The sequence below is a fragment of the Trachurus trachurus genome (genome assembly GCF_905171665.1).
Source record: "Trachurus trachurus genome assembly, chromosome: 19".
Lineage (NCBI taxonomy): Eukaryota > Metazoa > Chordata > Actinopteri > Carangiformes > Carangidae > Trachurus > Trachurus trachurus.
Genome location: NC_139913.1, coordinates 14,594,292 through 14,615,578, shown reverse-complemented (window position 1 = coordinate 14,615,578; position 21,287 = coordinate 14,594,292). Strand labels below are relative to the sequence as shown.

At 42.0% G+C, this 21,287-nt stretch overlaps 2 protein-coding genes across 2 annotated transcripts in view; both read left to right on the top strand.

Moving 5' to 3' along the window:
• Positions 1 to 1,638, top strand: part of llgl2 (LLGL scribble cell polarity complex component 2) — a 43,142-nt gene extending 41,504 nt beyond the window's left edge. The window contains exons 26-27 of the mRNA XM_083994470.1: positions 16 to 74; positions 364 to 1,638. Coding sequence (XP_083850596.1) covers positions 16 to 52 — 37 coding nt within the window. The 3' untranslated portion in view covers positions 53 to 74; positions 364 to 1,638. The remainder of the gene's footprint in view (positions 1 to 15; positions 75 to 363) is intronic.
• Positions 1,639 to 4,903: 3,265 nt separating this feature from the next.
• myo15b (myosin XVB) overlaps positions 4,904 to 21,287 on the top strand; it is a gene marked incomplete at its 5' end in the record, with an annotated part of 42,819 nt that continues 26,435 nt past the window's right edge. The window contains 25 exon segments of the mRNA XM_083994880.1: positions 4,904 to 4,940; positions 5,102 to 5,176; positions 6,142 to 8,180; positions 8,283 to 8,447; positions 9,043 to 9,107; positions 9,184 to 9,247; positions 9,913 to 10,022; positions 10,163 to 10,240; positions 10,779 to 10,872; positions 11,007 to 11,110; positions 11,210 to 11,273; positions 13,886 to 13,999; positions 14,131 to 14,292; positions 14,375 to 14,488; positions 14,572 to 14,630; positions 15,561 to 15,684; positions 15,777 to 15,872; positions 16,577 to 16,708; positions 16,957 to 17,082; positions 17,168 to 17,245; positions 18,250 to 18,398; positions 18,760 to 18,805; positions 18,896 to 19,020; positions 20,263 to 20,377; positions 20,467 to 20,642. Coding sequence (XP_083851006.1) covers positions 4,904 to 4,940; positions 5,102 to 5,176; positions 6,142 to 8,180; positions 8,283 to 8,447; positions 9,043 to 9,107; positions 9,184 to 9,247; positions 9,913 to 10,022; positions 10,163 to 10,240; positions 10,779 to 10,872; positions 11,007 to 11,110; positions 11,210 to 11,273; positions 13,886 to 13,999; positions 14,131 to 14,292; positions 14,375 to 14,488; positions 14,572 to 14,630; positions 15,561 to 15,684; positions 15,777 to 15,872; positions 16,577 to 16,708; positions 16,957 to 17,082; positions 17,168 to 17,245; positions 18,250 to 18,398; positions 18,760 to 18,805; positions 18,896 to 19,020; positions 20,263 to 20,377; positions 20,467 to 20,642 — 4,511 coding nt within the window.

The following is a 21,287-nucleotide window of genomic DNA, read 5'->3' as shown; positions in this document are numbered from 1 at the left end:
TGTTTGTCTCCTCAGGTCATTCCAGGAGAATAATGTGAATGCTGTAGCCTGAGGAACGCTGCTCAACAGTGGAGGTGAGAGCTCACGCATACTACGGTGCCTTGCAAAAGTATTCATATACCCCTTGAACTTTTTCACAAACATTCAATATATTTCATAACAGAAGGAAATGGGAACATACAGTTATTAAAATACTTCATACTTTGACAAAGTTAAAAATAATTTAGGTTTAAGATGAATGCTGACAGGACTGATTCCTTAGGATCCACTTTTTGACATAACAGGAAAAAACGTAGAAGTCTGTACAAAGTTTCAGATTGGTTAACTAACGTCAGTGCCTCTGTCTGTTGTGTCTCCTCTCAGACTTGTGGAAGTGTATGAAGCGTCGTGCAGTCCCGTAGCTGTAACCACTACTGTCCCCTGGCCCCCTCTCAGCGACCGACCTCCCCACCGACTCCACGCCCCCCTCGGCCCCCCCCCCCTCACAGAGACACCCAGGGGCTCTGAGTGGGAGCAGCAGCACAGACCAGACAGACAAAGAGGTTGAAGGAAGGAGACGCCACCAGTGCCTAAAGACCACACACTGTACACAAGTCATCACAGCATGGTCACAGCCATTGAACCCAAAGCTACATGAAGTACATTCCTGACATGTGACCACTGCCATGAAGCATCCACGCCAGCATCCAACCAGCGACTCACACTGGCCCGCAGATGCGACCGAAGCCGTTTGACTCAACGTAGCGACCGCGCCTTCGTCAACCCTGCAAGGCTTCAACACCACCAGTCTTCTCAAGAGGAAACGCTTTGTCCACTCTGCTGTGTATCTCACCCACCTTCCTCCCTCCCTCCCCCCGCTGTGGATGCACAGCTGGAAGGACTCGGAGGGGGGGGGGACTTGAATAATGAAGATGAAAATATTTTGTAGTTGAGTCTTATGTGATTTGTGCCTGTTTTTTTATTTTTATTTGATTTATTCCATGGAGGCCCATTTCTGCCAGGAAAAGGAAAAACATCAGATAAAAAGTTAGGAATGATTGAAAATAGATGAACTCATGGTGAGTCAGAATGATGAGGTATTGGCCAAAAAGGAAGATACATGAACACGTTTAATATGTAAAGACCAAGTTATGATATACTTTACACATTAGAGATGCTGAGTCATGATTCAGACATTCTGATAAAACTGTTTTCTTTTTTACCTTGCAAGTCAAATTCAAGGAACTATTTCTATGCCAAATTCATGAGCCACTAAGTGAAGTGTATGAGATGCTATGTAACAACTCAAAATTCATTTTTTTTAAATTACATGTGAAAAGATTTTTGTCATTTAAAATTTTCCTAAGTATAGATTTTGACTTGGGTCACCATCTTTATGTTATATTTTTACTCAGAAATTGAGACATGTTTTACTTGGTATCTCATAGTTTGATGGAGCATCACCATATTTGCTGAAGTCCTAATTTTGATTGAGCATCTCTAACTTTGATCCAGCATCAGAATTTATTGTGAAACGTTTACATCAAATGTTTTTTTCATTGCACCTCATCATTTTGACTAATTGAATCTCACACTACTTCACCGAGCTGAACTTCTTCTTAGAGTTTTGACTTGGACGGCTTCTACCTAGTATCATCATAATTGACTTTGATGTGAGAAGTTTTCATTTTTGACATTCCTTCCATTTTTTTTTAAATCTTTTTTTTTTTTTTGGCTTAAATCAGCTGTGATTTTCAGATGAACTGTCAAGGGAAGACGTTTGTAATGACGCACCAGAAGAGAAAAATAATGACATTGTTTTATGTATGTTGAATCAAACTGTTATTATTATTACTTTTTATATTTTTCAGTCACAACTGATTTAGCGATAGAATTATTATATTGCACGACTGTATCCTGCTCCTATGACTGTACCCTGCTCACACAGGCCTCTCCCTCCAATCCACTTTGATTCCATGATAAAGTAACGGACGTTGGTACTTCTCCACTACTGCGGCACCCACAATGCTGAACTGTTTTTTATCGGGGGGTTTATTTTTGATAATTTTTATGTAAACCATTTTTTTATGCCAGGAATGAATAATGTAATTTAGGAATGTAATTGTAAGCTATTGTAGTGAAATGTTTTTAATATATACAGTATATATGTGCCCACTGTACCTGTGGGCCTGTCGTAACTGGGGTTGGCTGCTATTTAGATCAATACAAGGAAATATTTTGGTACTGTGTCTCAGAATGCTGGGTATTTTAGCATCAGCCTAGAATATATTTTTGTAGTGACTCAATTAAGAATCCAATTCTTCTTTTTTTGTTTTTTTTTTGTTTTGATTTGTAACTTCACACTACAGTTTCTTGTGGATAATTATTACATGTCTTTTCCCAAGAATCAGTGTGTCTGTTTTTTCTTTCCTCTGTGCTCTCACACGTCTTCACTCTGTAACTGATATTTTTCCTCTCCAGCTACAAACACATGTGAATGAGTGAGTATGACATTTAGACTCTCAACCCATCATTTTGGCCTGTCATGTGCTCCAAAAACTCAGTGCTCTCTTTCAGTTTCAGTTTTTTTTCTTCCTTCCCCTAAAAAGCCGAGCTGTAATCTTGGTCTTTGTGAGCCGCAGCCGCCCGGTCGGCCCGGATGAAGTGGATAAAGGAGGGATCGGTTGTCATACATGCACAGCCAAGAGTTTTGATCATCCATTATGGAATGAGGCGCTTTGTCCACTAATTGCCTGGAGCCACGGTGGTGGCTTCACTGCAACCTGAGCTCTCTCAGGACAGAAGCAGTTCTCTGAGAGGAATGACCCTGCAAGATGAGTCAGAGTCATCATCATTTGCAACTTGAAGACGTTAAATGAGCTATGAAACGGTGGCTGGCTTCCCGGCGCCTGTTGGCCTCACATTTGCTTTACTGGTGTCGCCTATTTATTTATTTATTTTTTATCTCAGGCTACGGCTACAGCTCAGTCACTCTAGAAAGTAATGTCAAAGTAATGTAGACAGTTACCACCAGATCCATTCAGTCCATATTTTTATGTATTGATGGGTGAAAATGGCCCCTCCTTTAGGTAACACCAGTGGGAATCACTCAGAAAGTAGCAACTACTGTAGTATTAATTTGCATTTACAGTAGAAATAATATCACAGATGTCATAGATTGATCAGAGGTGATGGTGTCAATAAGGCCTTTACTTTCTTTTAGGTTCCACCACCATTTACTCTAAGTATCTAGATAGATACAGTAGGTAGGTAGGTAGGTAGATAGATAGATAGATAGATAGATAGATAGATAGATAGATAGATTTATTGTCATTGCATATTAAAATACAACGGGATTTCATTTGTAACACCACATCAAATCAAAAAGCAGCATAAAAAGGTAAGTATTTTTTCTACTTCTGTATGAAGTAAAATACTTTTTACTTAGTAATAAACTATATTTGATGCCTCTAGTTACTTTGCTGGTAAACAAAAAACTAGAGTAGAGTGTAACAAAAGCATTATTCTGCATTAACTGCATAAAATGTATTTTGCATAAGTATGTTATATAAATTAAGAATTGTATTGTAAAGACAGTCTTAAACTACACATTGGTCTGTATAATGTCCAGGCTGTGTATATCACATTACACCAGATTATTGGAACTGTCATTAGTAGTAGTAGTAGTATACTGTCATTATACTGATCGGAAAATTACGTTAGGTCTTCTGGATTAGAGGAACTTTATTGAACAAAAGCTTTTGCTTCCTTTTTTGAGGGGAAATACAAGATCTAATGCTTTGTCTACACACACACTCACGGTTTATTTCTGTCAGAAATGTGTTTAAATCTGCATCAGTGGGCACTTCTCCATCCTAACAGGTGTGGCTCATCAAGTTGCTGATTACATGGCTGTTGCACAGGTGTGTAAACTGCTCACAGGCCACTCAGAAAACAGGCAAATGTTTTATTTTGAAAAAAAAAAGAAGCATTCATTGCATACTGATCTTCCAGGGTTGGTGTTCTACTCCACAACCCTCCTCTCCAAAAAATGAACAGCTGTGGCCCAAGTCATTAGAAATCCACTGCTCAGCACCTGATTCTGCAAATAACTTTCAAAATATAATTTCACATCTTAAAATAAGCTTTTATTGAGCCCAATCTGGGTCGCACCTGCTCAGTAACCATGCAGTGTAATCAGCATCTAAATATGCAACACCTGTCAGGTGGAGGGAGGATTTTTGGCTAATCGACACAGACTTTTTTTGGAAATTTGAGAGAAAAATGATCAGTGATCTCATGAAGACTGGGAGCATCCTTCACTGTTGATGTGAAGTGGAAGAACGGTCCTGTGAGTAAATCTGAGAGCACTTACACCTGAATAACATATCACCATGTGCAAATACAACAAAATACCTAATTTTTTAAAATTATGTATAGGCCGTTCCTTTATGCACTAGTAGCCTATTGTATTGTATTGTATTGTATTGTATTGTATTGTATCATATTTAAATTATAGTTAGGCTGTTCCTTTTTGCACAAGTATTTTATATTTTTATTGTTTTAGACATTGTATGATAATTTCCTCTTTGTATTTTATTTTATTTCCTTTGCACATTTGTTTTTGCAGCAACCCGGCATACTGTGAGGATTTCCTTCACGATTAATACAATTCTATCTAATGGCCTGCTCTGATACACTGACTGTAGAAATGAGGCCAGCATTCCAGCACACACTGACAGAATGAGTCTCTCCATCTCTCTCCTCCATCAGCGCCCATTGTTGATCCCTCCCAGCAGCACCTCTCACCTTTCCTCCCAGGCATTCACCAGCTGGCCATACGAACAGCAGCGCAGCTCCATGACCTCCCAGATAAAGCTGAATTATTCAAATGACACTTTTGTGTTTGCGTGTGTGCGCGCCAATGCACGCCAGCTCACCCTTGTCAATGCGCTCATGCGGTGTGTCTGTGTATATGCATAAAACACGCACAATTCTGTTGGATGGGTGTGTGGGTGTGTGTGTTGCATTAGTGGCTCCTTGTATGAAGCAAGTGGGTGGGATATTGGTGTGTAACTGCCTCTCAGTTCTGCTCCTGAGCATGTGTGCGTGTTTGTATCAGTGACACCAGCTCCTGAGGACAAGCCGGAGCACTTTGCAGCCCCCCAGCCATGCACGGGTTCACCTGAGAAGCCTGGTAAGGTATATTACACTGAAATGAGCTCTCACTGCTTTTCCCCCCGGGGCGCACAGACTACACAACTACATTCAGATCTAAAGATAGCTCTTACTGCCATTTAGAATTAGCCTGTATAGGAACTGTGGTTTGTTGTTTCAAACAGGGGAGAAGAGTCAGAGTCATCCAGCAGGGGGAAGATTAATAGCCTCTTTGCATGAATTTTGCTTCCTTGTGCTTATTCTGGCCTTGTTGTTTTGTTTGTAAAGTTTGTATTTTTGAAGATTCATTGCACCTGTCAAATGTAGCCTTGCAATGACCAAGTCAAGCTAGGTCAGAATTCAGGGACTGCTAAGTGTGAAACTTGGTCTAAATGCTGATGGACTGGAGAGGACTTGGTTTCAATGAGTTTGACAGACCTCTTCAACAACCAACAGCCCTCACTTGTTCATTGTATTGAGTGGCTAGTTCACCTATGAAGGTGTGTTTTTAGATATATTTTGAATTTTCTAGTGATTGATGACTTAAATCTGCACACTGTATCTCAATCTTCTGTGATTCTGATGTCAAAATGAATATAATGTATAAGGTTTTCTTACTCTGCAGGCAATTTAACCACTGGACAATAACTGTCATGCCACCAGTCAAGTCCCAAGGTAGAGCGAGTGTTGTGAAGCAGAGGGCAGAGGCTGTCAAAAAAGGAAAGCGAGAAAGAAATGTGAGACAGAGTGGTGCAAAAGCATCTCAGCCTCCCTCTGATGTACCCAATGGGAAACCAAAAGGAAGAGGTGATGTGAGGAAAAATAAAAGGAATGAAGCAAGTAGTATATCACAATCGCAACATGAGAAAAATAGCAAGGGGGGATTAAACAAGACTACCAACCTCAAGTGCCCATCAAAAACACTCACAGCAAAACAAGGAAGGGTCAACAAGCGACCCAGCAAGCCTGAAAGCAAGAGAAAAGACAAAGAGACAGAGAGTGAAGAGGAGGAGGAGGAGGAGGAATCAGAGAGCGCTGCAGGAGGCTCAGAGGAAACTGAAGAGGAAACTAGTAACGATGAGAAGGAGGAGGACCGAGGCAGTCATGAAGAGCCGGCTGAGACACAGGAGAGTACGCAGAGTAGTGAGGAGGAGGCTGAGGCAGCGGATACTCGAAGACAAACCCAGCAGACTGCAACCGAGGATTCAGACCAAGAGTCGTCAGAGGAAGTCAAATCCAGAAGGAACTCTGAGGTCGAACCAGCCACGTCCATTGCAGAAGAAGAGGAAACTGATAAGGAGGTTGAAGAGTCTGAGGCTGTCATTAGCGAAGGGGATGAGGACAATGAGGTAACCCAGGAGGACAAATCTGAAGAGCCAACAGCTGATAAAACACGCAGAAGACAAAGTAAGGCTCAAGGTTCCTCGAAGCCGGCACAGGGGACGAAAAACAAGATGTTCAGAAAAACAAAGGCAGATAAGCAAGCTGAGAAGGAAGAAAAACAGAGAGCCAAAGCGGAAAAGAAAAGGTTAGAAAAGGAAGCCAAACAAAAAGCCAAGGAAGAAAAAAAGAACAAAAAGAAGCCACAGAGAGAGGACAAACTTGGTTCTGCAACCGAGGAGAGTCGCTCGCCCAAAGGTCTTCCACGCAGCAAGGCTGGCACAGCAAAAGACAAGACTGAGGCAGCCAGCAAAATAAAAGATATCAACAAGACAGAAGCTCCTTTGGAAGCTGATCCAGAGGAAGGAGAAGATGAGGATGAACCAACAGTGTCCAAAGCCATCAAAGGCCAAAATCGAATAATGCTTCTCAAAGCCAAAGGCAAAGATCTCAAAGCCATTCTGGAGCCTGAGGAGGAGCGGGGTGCTGCAAGTGCTGTGAAAGGGCGACCACAGAGTTTGCTTTTGGGCAAGCTCAAGGTGGGATCCCTTCAAGACAAAGGAAATAAGAGGTTAGCAATGCCTGATGATGAAACATCGGCAAGTGAAACCGTGGGTGGTGGGTCCAGCAAGCCCAAGGAAAGTTTGATACCACAAAGAAAAGGTATGGGAACTCTTCACCGAGTGTCTGGTTGGATTCAGAAGAAAAAACCAAAGGGGTTAAACTTGAGAAAGAAACTTTCTGCTTGGACTAAAGCCATCGGCGTTTCCCGCTGGCTGGCAATGCGAGCCATAAAACAGAAACAAAGTACCAGGAAGCCCAAATGCAATATTCTCAAACACAGAATGGCCATGAGAGTTGCCAGTAAAACCAGCCTGACCAGTAGGAAAAAAGAGAGCTCTGCTGACGATAAGGTGGCCAAAGGGAAGGACAGCCAAGGACAGACAGGGGAAGGAGGGGAAGAAGCAGCCCCTGCTGGGGAAAAAGAGGTAGAGGCCAAATATGCTGTGGTACTCCCCAGGATGAACAAACTGGGCAAGGCAAAGGCAGCCATAGCGTCTCCTGCAGCCGCTGGACCATCCACTCCATCAAGTACCACTGAATCAGGAGAGCCCCCTCAATCAGAGCCCAAACCTCCAAAACCAGGTGCCAGACTTGTACTCCCAGTCAAACCAGATCTCAGCCTCCTGAAGTCCATCAAGAAGCCCCTGATAGGAGGGCTTACCTCAAGAGGGAATGTGGCGGAGAGGGTGTCTAGTTCCAGTGGTGCACCAGAGGGATCATCAGACCCTGAGGACAGAGACGTGAGAGCTGCCCTTAACAATCAAAATGGAGTCAGTGTGCTACAGGCTGCAAGAGGGAAGATAGACCCCTCCCAGATCAAGCTGACCAAGATGGCCTTGTCAGGGGGACCCAAAGGCGGTGGACTGACTCGGGCCAAAGGACCAGAGCCAGAGAGAGAGGCCGCAGTCGGGGTACCTGGGTCAACCACTCAGCCCTGTCCAAATGGGGAGGCAAAAGCTGTGACGTCAGGGGCTTGGTCGCTGTATGAAGAAGAGGCAGACAGGGAAGTGGCCCAGCTGATGGGTGTGGGTGGTACCTATGGAACCACACAACCAGAGGTGCACTGGGCTGGGAACCACCGGATGAGTGGAGACCCTCAGGTATGTGTCCCATTTTTGGTGGTTGTTTTTGATCGGTGGCGTTAATACATGGTCTACTGATTCTTTCAAACCCACCACCTGTCTTTGCTGTGTGTGGTTCAGGACTGGCTGCGTGCTGAGAACTTGTTGCCCCACCAAACGGTGGAGAAGCTAAACAAATGGTCGGTCTACGACAGCGGGGTCAGGAGTGCCAATGATGGGAAAGGCCCCTGGGAATCAGAGGACCCCACCCAGGAGATGTTGGAGAGTCGGCTTGTCAGTACACAGGTATTAATACTTAATTAAGAAAGTCCTGTGCGCTCCAGTGGCCAAAAAGCATAGAAGATAGAACAGCCTAAATGTATTTATTAACCACAAGTGTTTGTCAAACTATTATCAGAACAGACATGCAGAAAACATCCAGAAAAACTAGTCCCCAACTCAGTAAACAGTGAACTTAAAGTTGTCTAATGTCTAAGAGCTGGAGCCTGTTCTGCTTCACCACTTGCAGCTACTGCACACAAAACACAATGGGCCATAAAAGACTTCCTGCTGGTTTATTCATCTCCCGGTCTGTGCAGATACAATAGAACATACAACGCGCCACAGCATGCTGCTATGAGATTGCAGTATATCAACTATCACACTGCTGCATCGCTGCAAGTGGATTAGTTACCTGCTGTGGAAAGTTTATGGATAGATGGAAACAGTAGCAGCAGAGAGGTGCAGAAACAAAACATAAAGAGCTCCACTTCACTTTTTGAAACACTTAATTATATCCACGGTGTAGTCAGACTGGAGGATGGCCGCGGAGAGAGGGTGAGGCTGAGTTCTTTAATGGATTTGTTTGGATCTGCTCATGTGGCCATCTTTATGTTTTTAGGTTGTGATGCCAGGCAGCAAAAAGACTGTAGAGGTGGATGAGGTAGAAGATCTGTCCCAGCTGGAGTGAGTTCAGACTTACACACACACTCACACAGTACCTATAGTATAATTAACCTTTTTGCTTACTGCTTATTTTCAGAGAGGTGTGCGAGAGCTCTGTGCTTCTGAATCTGAAGAAGAGGTTCCACCGTGACTGTATTTATGTGAGTCTAACAACTGACCTCACACACTGATCTGAAAAAAACATGTAGTGTTTTGGCTGACAATTTGTATATTTAAACAGGTGATGGAAAGAATGCACTCAGAAACACAGCAAGATTAAAAACTCTTGTATGTGTTATCAATACATGATGTAAAATGTTGTGACACATCTGGAACATGCTTATTTGAGGGTTGAGGAAGTTTTTTAATTTTTTAATTTTTATTTTTTTTCAAAAATTAGGTGTCTGCTTGAATCTCAAAGAGTGATCTGACTGAGCATCTGTTTTTGCTCCAGTTTTAAATGTTTTGCACTGGACTTTTCTTGAGATTTCAACCACATCCCATCTTTCTCAGTGGATAGAGTTTGCTCAGCTGTTACAGTAAACTCCATCCTGCTGAGGTAGACCATACTGTCAAAGATTCTTCAAGCTGAGTTAACGGTAATGGACCTGTGACATCATTGGGGTTATTTTTCTCAGAGCTCTTTCAAAGCCACTGAAGAACATCATGCAGGACATTCACCTTATTTGGAAACCCTCTTCTTGGGTTTCTTTACTTAAGGCAGTTGTGGGATTTGACTGAGGGGCCAAAACAAATTGCAAACATTAAGTAATACATTTGATGCTTCTCAGATTCATTTTTGAGCGCTTGTGTCATTTTCCTGCAGACTTACATTGGAAACATGCTCCTGTCCATTAACCCCTTCAAGCCCCTCAACATCTACACAGACGAGCTCAGACAGAAATACCAGTGCAAAGAGCAGCAGAAAAACCCACCGTGAGCAAACACCTCTCACACAGCTGCACCGTGTCCTCCTCTGTCTTCATCCCTGACTGACAGCATGTGTCTCATCAGATATTTCAGCTGCCTCAAAACATCTGCCCCCCGTACGTCTGACTCTCTGTTCTCTGCTTCAGCCACGTGTACGCCATAGCTGACACTGCCTTCAACCAGTCTCAGGCTGGCTCCACACAGGAGCAGTGCATCATCATAAGGTACTGACAGGAGCTCCAAGTTCCTCAGTTTATAATAATATTACTTAGTTTTTATGGTGTGCTCTCATTCTGGATTCAGAGATTTTAAGACCTGCTCTTCCTCTTCATCTACTCATTCATTGCATGTTTTCCTATATGAACAAATACTGCAGACAGACCTGAACCAACAATGGGTTCGGTCTGTTTGCTGACCACACACACCTTTGATTATTTTTGATTTAACTTCACACACTAAACATCCTGCTGCCCCAAATACCTACAGAATGTGAATTAATCCAATGCCAAACATAGTGTCTTCATTATGTCTTCAGTAGAAACAGTGTCCCTGGAGCTTAGCCACAGGCAGAGTAGTTGGATCAAGATCTAATTCTTTTTTTTTTATGTTGCTTTTTAATTGTCATTTTTTGTCATCAGATATTTTGACAGTAAACCAAAAAAAAAAGAGATAATGTTAAGTTTGCCCTTTTGATAAATGCCAAAAATATCCAAAGATACATTTGAAAAGGTTTTGTGATATGTCTTTCCATTTCTTGTGCAGTGGCCAGAGTGGCTCAGGAAAGACTGAAGCTACCAAACTGATAGTTCACTACCTCAGCTCTATGTATCAGGGCAGAAACAACAACCTGCGACAGGTACAGTAATGAACAAACACCTTCATTAATGTGCATTATCATCAGTCAGCAGCACTATAACACTTTATAGGAGGCATCTCCTCCAACCATTCTCACCTCTGATTCCCTCTTCTCTCTGTCTCTTCCCTGCCCAGCCCATGGAGGTGTTCCCCATCCTGGAGAGTTTTGGAAATGCCAAGACCATCCTCAACAACAACTCCAGCCGCTTTGGCAAGTACCTCCACATCCACATTCTCCAGTGAGTCCACCTCATATCACTTTGTCCCTCTGTTGCTCTCTCTGGTGAGACCGGCTGCAGCTGTTTGATGTGCTGACTGTGTCTTATCTTGGTTGACAGTGGGGTCGTTGTAGGGACCTCATTGTCCAAGTATCTCCTTGAGAAGTCCAGGGTTGTGTTTCAGGTGAGAACATTGAGTGTGGTGTGCCCCCTTTTATCTTCTGGTGGTTAATTTCACCATGTTCAAAGAGATTACAAGAATCACTTGTAGGGAAAAAAACAGCACATATCAATGACTTTGGTTTGTCTGTGTGTAAACTACAGTAGCTGTGTGATCGGGTTTTCATCTAAAGTACCACAAGACAAGGCTTGTGTCGGCTGGTACCAAAATGTCTCAAGTTCCTTTTCTGGTTGATGGCTTTTACTTCTTGGAAAAGGCATTGTTTGGAGGTCTCGGCTTTCTGAAGAGGATAAAGGACACCTCCTCCTATAAAACAGATCAAATGGCTTATTAGTTTTTGGTTTGTAGCCACGAGGAAGCCAAGCCTTGGCTTTGGGAAGTGAATTCCAGTGGTTGTAGTGACTTTCCAATGCCCAGTGCCCCTACAGGAGTGTGCAGACAGTGATATTCCTACCTCTGTTTAAATGGTAACTAAATAGTCATGGTTTGATTAGGTTTAGATATAAAAAGGTTAGGTTTAGGAACTCATTGTGGTTTGCGTTAAAACCCTGAAGATTTTACAGTAACCTTGTTGTCATAGTTAGAATAATAACAATGTTGTTAATGGGATAGTTTAAAAATTTGGCAAATTGGCCCAATGCCATAACCCCATACAGTCTTAGGAGTAGGTTCGTTACCTTTAATTGTCGGTGCAAGCTATTTTTAGAACGCTACGGAGCCTAATGGAATTTGATAGATTGATAGAATTCTTGGTTTTCCTAATCAAACTCATCAAATACACAATCCAACAGCTCCAAAACGCTCTGGTGGACAAGTTGTGACCTGCACATTCACCACACTATGAGATAATGATGGAACGTTACGAGACAGAGTTGTTTTCAAGGTAAATTCATGCAAAAATGCTGATGCGTGTTCACGTTGGGGGCAGTTTTTCAGCAAGCAGTCTCTGCATTTGCCTCGAAAACAACTCCGCTCTGAGCAGCTTGCGGCTCTGCTCCACCGTTCTAAAAATAGCTTGCACCGACAATTAAAGCCAAGGTAACGAACCTACTCTTAAAGCTGTAGGGATTATGGGCCAATTTGCCAAAATGTTGAACTATCCCTTTAAAGTTGTAAGTCAGTCATGAATAAAAGAAAAAATACTACTACTACTACTACTACTAACTACCAGTTACACATGGGAATAAAACACAGATCCCTTCATTCTGTTGAGCCATCCATCCAACACGACCTTTTCCTCACGGACTTTGAGACTTCACCTGCTACGTCACCTTCTTCCTTCACTCCTGTCATAATTACTCCAGCCGCCAGATGTTGCCCAACATCACAGTGCACTACGTCCTACGACCATTCATTTAACTTTTCCACTATATGTAGGCTATGTCACAACCTTAAGCACACACCCATGCACTAGTTTTTCTACAGGACCTGTAGTCTGAGAATACCACTTCGCCATGAGGGGTTTTGCTAGTGAGGTAACTCACCATCAGAGGGGAGTGAAACATCAACCACTCATAGTTTTCAGTTTAGTTATCTATTGAATTATCAGGTGGCACAAAATTTGGTGCTGACATTCATGATCACTAGACGATGAACCTACATTTATCCTGTTTTGTGTTCGGCAACAAATTTGATGGGAACCAAAGTAAATGTTCTCTACACTGAAGCCAAATTGTATTACATCCCATCACCATAATGTTTCCTGACAGTAGCTCACTTTTTTTTTCTGAGGTGCTGCCCACTGAGGTGCTGCCCACTGCCCAGAGTGACCTCCAGTCACTTTGATGTTGTTGCCACTTTCAGGCTGAATGTACAGTTAGTTCATGCCGTCATTCCGACATCCCACCACTCTGACATACCACCATTTAAATATATATTTTTTGGGGCTTTTTCGCCTTTAATGGACAGGATAGAGAGAGACAGGAAATGGGAGGCAGACATTTCCGACATACTGCTATTCCGACAGGCCATCGTCCCACCATTCCGACAAGGCTTTCAATCTAAGGAAATGTGCGTTACTCAACAGGTGACTCCCTCCTACTTATCTGGACTCTCTACTTCCGGACTCTCTCTATCTATCTGGCCTGTCTAGCCTCTACCTGGTCTTTTTACTAAACGTAACCAACTCCTTTCTTCATTGCCTAAGCCCAACCAGTGCAAATTTTTTGGGGAAAAAAATGCTATTAAAGGAATTGTTGGAAAGGCAGGATGTTTAAAAAAAGAAAAAGAAAAATGCTGTCATTCCGACCATATGAGGCAAAAATTGTTGGAATATCGGGACATTTGATAGAAAATTAAGTGTTGCCATTTAAACAATTAGAGGCCTATGTCGGACTGGTGGGATGTCGGCTAGAGAAAACAAGCATTCCAGAGTGCTCAGTAAGTTTTTTAACATGTGATGAGTGTGCTCTTTGGTTGGGGACACAAAGTTAACTTTGCGTTAACTTTCAGCTAACTTTAATCCTTATTTCCTCATACTCTTCAACCGGCATGACATGTCAAAAAGAAAACAACACTGTTTTTGGTCTCATAAAGTTCATTTGTCTTCTTTTCCTGTAATTGTAATGTAATTAATCAGATAAAATGCCTTGCTTGTTCTTGTCTCATTTGTGTAGGCCAACGAGGAGAGGAACTACCATGTGTTTTACGAGCTGCTGGCAGGTATGAACGACTGGGACAAGCAGGAGCTCTACCTGCAGGGAGCTGAGACCTATTACTACCTGAACCAAGTACATCACACACACACACACACACACACACTCCTGTGAACACAGAAAGATTTCCTCTGGTTTTCAGTATTTTCCTTCCCCTTCCCTCACCATACATCATTCCACATGTATTTTCCCTCCGTCCTCTGCAGGGTGGTGCCTGTGAGTTGAACGGGAAGCAGGACAAAGAGGACTTCCAGCTTCTGGCTCAGTGCTTTGACACCATCGGCCTCCACGCTGACCAGGTCTCCACCGTCTGGGCCATCCTGTCCTCCATCCTGCAGCTGGGCAACATCTGCTTCAGCTCATACGAGGTGTGTGTGTGTGTGTGTTGGGGAATGAGAGAGAAAGTGAGTCGGAGCATATGCCGGTATCACACATGAGTTGCTGTTTCAGAGCGAGTCCTTCGAGGTGTCCCGCATCTTCAGCGAGGCCGAGGCCAGGAGGGTGGGCTCCCTGCTCCAGGTTTCCTCTGAGGCCCTGCAGACTGTCATCACACACAGAGTCACAGTCAGTAGTCTCTCAGGCACCAGCCATCCTTTTATTGTGTTGCTGTGAATGTGCACACACATACACAGCTCTGTAATTCACAGGAGACGACGTACGACAGGATCTACTGCCCTCTGTCTGTGGAAAGTGCCATAGAATCCAGGTAGGATGTAAACATAAAGACACACAACTCTACAGTACTTCATCCATCCATCCATCCATCCATAGAGCTACAAGGAACTACCCTCTGTTTTGGAGCATATGCCGGAACTACCCTCTGTTTTGGAGTATCCCATACAAAGTCAAACAGGAACAGTCTGTACAAACCACAGATGCACAGCTCAAAATTTAGATTAAACTAAATCTAACACACAAAACAACACCCAACCAGTATTTGTCTGCTGTCAGTGAGTAATTGTCAAAACTGCTGCATCAGATATGAAGCAGATGGCATGCAGTTATAGCAAGATACAAGCTATTTTTTTCTCCAACAAACAGGAAATATGGTGCAATGGATAAAGTGACATATTTCTGTGGACTTCAGCTTGAGTTCCTTTTTTTTGATTTTGGAAAATGTGTAATGTGTTAAGTTCCTGTTACTTGTGTTCCATTGGATGTGCCGACAATGCAGGTTTGACTGATTCACTGAGTTTTAGATGTTTTGCTCAGCTCCTTTTTTATTTTGTTAAAGTAGCTGTCAGAATGAAAACGCTTGGAGACCCCTGTTATCATCACCTGATATTCTTTTGTGTTCTGGCTCCTTCCGGTTTTCAGGAGGCCCTTTACTCAGATGCTCAGACCATTTCAAATAGTTCTTTTCAACACAATGGGTTTATAATATAATTATATTCTTGTGTTTTTGTCTCATGCTGCCACCAAACAACAGTTCTGCATTTACTATTGATGCAGTCACAGTAGTGAGCAAAGGCAGCAGCAGGGCATATTATGAAAAAAGAAGAAGAAGAAGAAGAAAAGGAAATATCACAATGTTAAATATAATCTAATATGAATGTAAAAGATGTGGAGTGCCCTTTTAAAGGATTGTAAAACAAATAGTTCCTGTCCCTCCTCTCCTCTGCTCCTTCTCTTACAGAGATGCCATAGCCAAAGCCTTGTACTCAGTGTTGTTTGACTGGCTGCTGGAGCAGATCAATGACTGGCTCAGTCCCACAGAGATGGACAGCACAGTGGGGATAGTGGACATCTATGGGTTTGAGGTTGGTACCCTGGGCTCACGTCTGACCCTGTGGATTCTCCGGTGGTGTCGGTTGGATGTGACATCACAGCTCCTCTCTGTGTCTCTCTGCAGGACCTGGGAGTGAACAGCTTTGAGCAGCTCTGCATCAACTTTGCCAACGAGCAGCTGCAGCACTTTGTCAACAAGGCAGTGATCTCTCAGGAGGAGGTCAGTGGGCTGGGGGTTAGATCCATGTGTGACTTGATCATTGATTGATCATATTTATTTCAAACCAAACAAAAATTATATCTCACATACAACATAACAAGAACATCCACAGGACACCATATAACCAAATATCGAACAGGACAAACAACAACAACAACAACAACAGACACTAACAACAACTAGCACATGGATCCATTAAAGAGCCATTAACAACAATTTGACCACTTGATGACTCATTTTGCCTAAAACTGCCTATTTGTAACTCATCTTTATTAATTACTTGACTTTTAATGACTGTCCAGGCAAAACAATTATTCAAACTGGCAACATAGCCATTGTTGGCCTCTTATAGCTGATTTATGAAGGTCTTATAGCTGGTATAATATATGTAATATATAATATAAGACAATGGTACAGCATTCACACAATTATTTATTTTCAATAATTACAATATCATCAATAATCATTGTGGAACAAAGAAGTTACAGGAAGTATGGCAAGCACCATAACTCAAATTGTAAAACAAAGTCTTTTCATCATTGGTGTTTTATAATAATCCACAGCCCATATGCAGCAAAGACTTTACACTGTAGTAAAATCAGGATGTCCATGTCTTTGATTTTAGTGATACTTTATGCTAATATGTTAGCATGAAAGTCAGTGATTTTGGTTTTATTTATCTATTTTGTGTGTGTGTGTCCCAGGAGGAGTACAGGGCAGAACAGATTCAGTGGTATTCACTGCCAGTCAAGAACTTCCACTCCTGCCTGGAGCTCATCTCCTCCAGGCCTCACGGCATCCTCCGCATACTGGATGACCAGACTAGTCTTCCTCAGGTACACACACACATCTGCATTCCCTAGACACCCACCCTAACCTTAACTATCACCGGTGATGTTTACCCCAAACCTGAACCTTTGTCTACCTGACTATAAAACCTAATCTCAACCCTCAAACCCACAAAGTTCTTTAACACAAAACATTATATTATTTCCACACGTTGTCAACCTCTGTTAAGAAGTTGATCAGCTGATATTAGAGTCTGTCATGAGCTGAGGCTTGAGGTTGTTTTGTGTTTTCTCAGGCCACTGACCACACCTTCCTCCAGAAGTGCCACTATCACCATGGGAACAGCCCCCACTATGCCAAGCCCAAGAACCCACTCCCAGTCTTCACTATCTATCACTACGCTGGAGCTGTCACCTATCAGGTATCAGGTATCAGAAAACCTGTCGAACAGCAGCTGATACAGGGAGGACATTAATATTCATATAAAATATGATGTGTTTTTCCAGGTCCATAATTTTCTGAATAAGAACCACGACCAGTTCAGGACAGAGGTGGTGGAGCTTTTTGCCAGGAGTCGCTTAAAGGTGAAAAACCTGGAAACACACACAGGCTGAGAGAAGTTTCTCATTTCTATTTTTTTATTTACAAGTGTATAGGATATGATTGAGAGATAAGTATATCTAGGTTTATATGTAGCAACAGTAATAGTGGTAACAAAAATGATAAATGACAAAAATATGATGCTCATTGTGTGAATCTATAAGTGTGCATGCACATGTTTCAGTGTTTGTGTCAGAGATCATATGTGTGTGGGTTTTATGATAGCTGTATGAGGAGAAGAGAGAGGGTGTGAGTATGGTTGAATTTATGATAAAACCTCAATAACTGAATAATTGCAGACAAGAAGTCATAATAAATTTAAGAATGAAAATATATAATAACAATTTATATGATATCCTTTCAATGAAACAGTGATACATCATACCAATAAGAAAAATACAATAATAGAGTAGTGATATTATGACAATATGATATGTATAATTTATTAATATTATGCACTATGATAATTTTGGAAACATCACAGTAATATACATTGTTTTAATTCTTACTATAATGTCATGTTGAATAGTGGGTGGTGGAGCCAGGTTGAGCTACTATGGAGATGAGCAACAGGATGTTTTTAGAATTTGTTTGTGCACAATTGTTAAGTTTTGAGTAAATGTACTAAACACTGAATTTTTGATATAACCAGGAAAAATCCTGTTGCTGTGTGTGACTTGCAGCATTTCTGTGTTTCTCAGTTTGGTTGTATCAAATTCCCCGTATACATTTCCATTGTGAAGCCACAGAAATGCTCTGCATTCACCAAACATTATGTCATAGTATTTACTTTGGTAAAACCCGTACTACTGTACCCTTTGTGTCAAATACAAAGGACTAACAGGCGATAGAATATCGAAAATAGAAATATATGAGCAGTATGGTCATGGTGAAGTAAAATACTCAATGTTTTGAATATCAACAATTTCTCCAAAAACGTCAGTATGGCTTTATATACATGTTTCCTTCATGTTTCCCTGTTGGTCAGATGGTGTCGGAGCTGTTCCAGAAGCTTCAGGATGGTTACATTCAGCAGAGGGAGCTGGGCTGGAGAGGGAAGGGCCTCCGCCAGCAGCCCTCCACCGCTGCCTCACACTTCCTCCAGTCCCTGACTGAGCTCACCACCCGCCTGGAGAGGTACTGACACGCCGACCACACTCAGCCAACACAAAGCTGTCCTTAAACACATGTTTGGCTCCCACCGAGTGTCATTGGTGGAGGTAACGTTTGGCTGCGTGTGTTTAAAGTCTCACAGCTGTGGTTTAATAAACGTAATGGAAAAAAAGAGTAGCACGACAGTTGGTGTTGATGTTTTCATCTGGTGTGAATCACTGGGAGAAGTCCTACAAGAGACCTCACAGGATGAGACACACCATGGTGAAGAGCTCAGATCAGGATGTTTCATGGTTATCTCCACATTCACCTACAGGCAGGTCTGAAGTTAACCCTCTATTCTCATGAGTTTCCTCATATCCTTTTTTTTTTTTTTTTTTTCCAGATGTAAAACCACCTTTATCCACTGTCTGAAGCCAAATTATGTCAAGGTAGCTTCACTTATTTTCATTTAAATATCACCACCAACATGAAATATGTGATATGATGAGTTCAACTACATCTGTTGTGTTTTCTGCCAGCTTCCTGGGATCTTTGATGTGGACTATGTGTCGGCCCAGCTGAAGCATGCAGGGACCCTGGAGACCATCCACATCCGGAAGGAGGGCTTTCCCATCCGGATTCAATACTCTGACTTCATGGAGAGGTGGTGCACATACACAGAGCATCCCATCCATGCCTGCACCATCACTGTAACACTGTTACGTTCCAGTGCCACACGCTCATTTGCATGTTCTCTATTAGAGTTTGTCCATGAGGGTCCATTTCAGATAAAATCATATTACAGTACAAATGGGAAAATGTGTTTTTTTCATGGTTTTTTAGTTAGATGGTGGAAATAGAAGACTGTTATAAGGTCTGCTGTTAATACAAGCTCAAGCTTTCACATTTTATTCTACATCATAAAACACATCATTAAATCCCACAGCCCTGATTCCTTTATTAGGCTTTTATGTCCCTATAAAAAAGACAAAAAGGGTTGCCAACAAGTGTCTGAATGAGACTAGACAGGTTGTCAGAGATGTTACATGTCATCATATTCAACGTGAAACAGATTAAAAGCCGTGGACACTTGAATTCAATTTAGTCTGCCTTCAGGGAGACTTCTGGGTCTGCACCATCTGCTTGAACTCAATCATACAAGCTTGTGCACCTTCTCAACCACTGTAGCCTATACTCCTTCCAGGATTATGGTCTGTCATCACCATCCTTACATGCAAGACAGTCCCAGTCCACACTGTTCTGCTCTGTGGAACAAGTTACCGATGCCTATCAGAGCAGGTCGACCTAACAACCTTACATGTCCTTCTAGATCCTAATACATATACATATACATATACTGTACATATCCCTCGCTTATGAAATAGATACAGGACTTGGCACTTACACCAAGGTCTCTAAATGCACTGAAGCTGCATCTTGAATAAAATTTTATTTTATTTTAATTCTAATTTGACTTCTCTTAGTGATTTTATAATGTTGTTGTCAGGCAATTCTATCTGATATGTTTTTATTTCTGTTGTACAGCACCTTGTAACTCGTTTTTGAAAGGTGCTATATAAATAAAGTTATCATTATTATAAATATATAATAATAATAATAATAATAATAATAATAATAATAATAATAATAATAATAATAATAATAATAATAATAATAATAATAATGTAATTGATCTAAATATATACATCTTAATATATCTGGTTAAACATGAAAGGAACAGCAGAGTGTCTCTCAAACCTTCACACTCAAACAGTTTCCCCGACAACCAGAGGAATGAGCTGTGTCTTGATGTTTGTTTCACTTACCGTACATTGTTTACATCAAAAGATGTTGTGTTTAATGCTTAGAAGCTTCTGGATGAGCTCAACATGGCTCTGTCTCTCAGGTATGGAGTTCTCCTGGCCCAAAAGGAGAGTGATGTGTCGGACAGGGAGCAGACGGTGGCTCTGCTCGACACGGTTGGTGCAGAGGAGGGACACTACCAGCTGGGCCGCACCAAGGTACAGAACACACTCATGGTGCTGATGGGAAGCTTTAACCGACCATGTCAACATGTTAAGACATATGTGTGTGTGTGTGTGTGTATTAGGTGTTCCTGAAGGAGCTCCTGTACCAGCAGCTGGAGGAGAAGTGGAGCAGCACTCAGACCTGGGCTGCTGTCACCATCCAGAGGAACATCAGGGGCTTCCTGTGCAGGAGGAACTTCAGGTTCTTCAAACAGAAAGCCATCGTCATCCAGAGCCACATCAGAGGACACCAGGCCAGGTAGACAGATGTATTCCTGCTGTAAAATACATTTTAAGCTTATTCTGTAAAAAAAAAAAAAAAAGAGAGAGAGAGAGATGAAGGAGAAGAGAAAGGCGGAGAGTATGGAAACAATGAAAGGACAAGAGGTAAAAAAACAGCAGCTCAAACATTAGAGGATTTGAATGGACTCTTTGCACAGCTCCACTACTTCCTGAACTTAATGCTGCTCCTTTGTTTCCTGTCTTACATTATTGGACAAACTGATTAATCCAGGTGTGTCTGAGTCGTCACAATGGCCAGACACACCTGGATTAATCAGTTTATCCATTAATGTAAGACAGGAAACAAAGGAGCAGCATTAAGTTAAGGAAATAGTGGAGCTGTGCATATAGAGCCCATTGTAATTCATTAATTAGAAAGTAGATCTCAAATGAATATAAATCTTGTTACTTGAGTGTCACAGTTGCTGCTTCTTCCTGTTTTCATCTGCAATTTATCACCCAGCCAGCAGATGCCCTCACACAGTCCCACTCACCTGACACGCACCCACAGCTCATCTGTCACCATAGTCACCCTCTCATTAATCTTTACTCTCTGCTGATTCTTACCTTTCTTCCAGCTTAAACTGCTATTGATCTTTTTTCCCTGTGTCTCCTTGTGCCA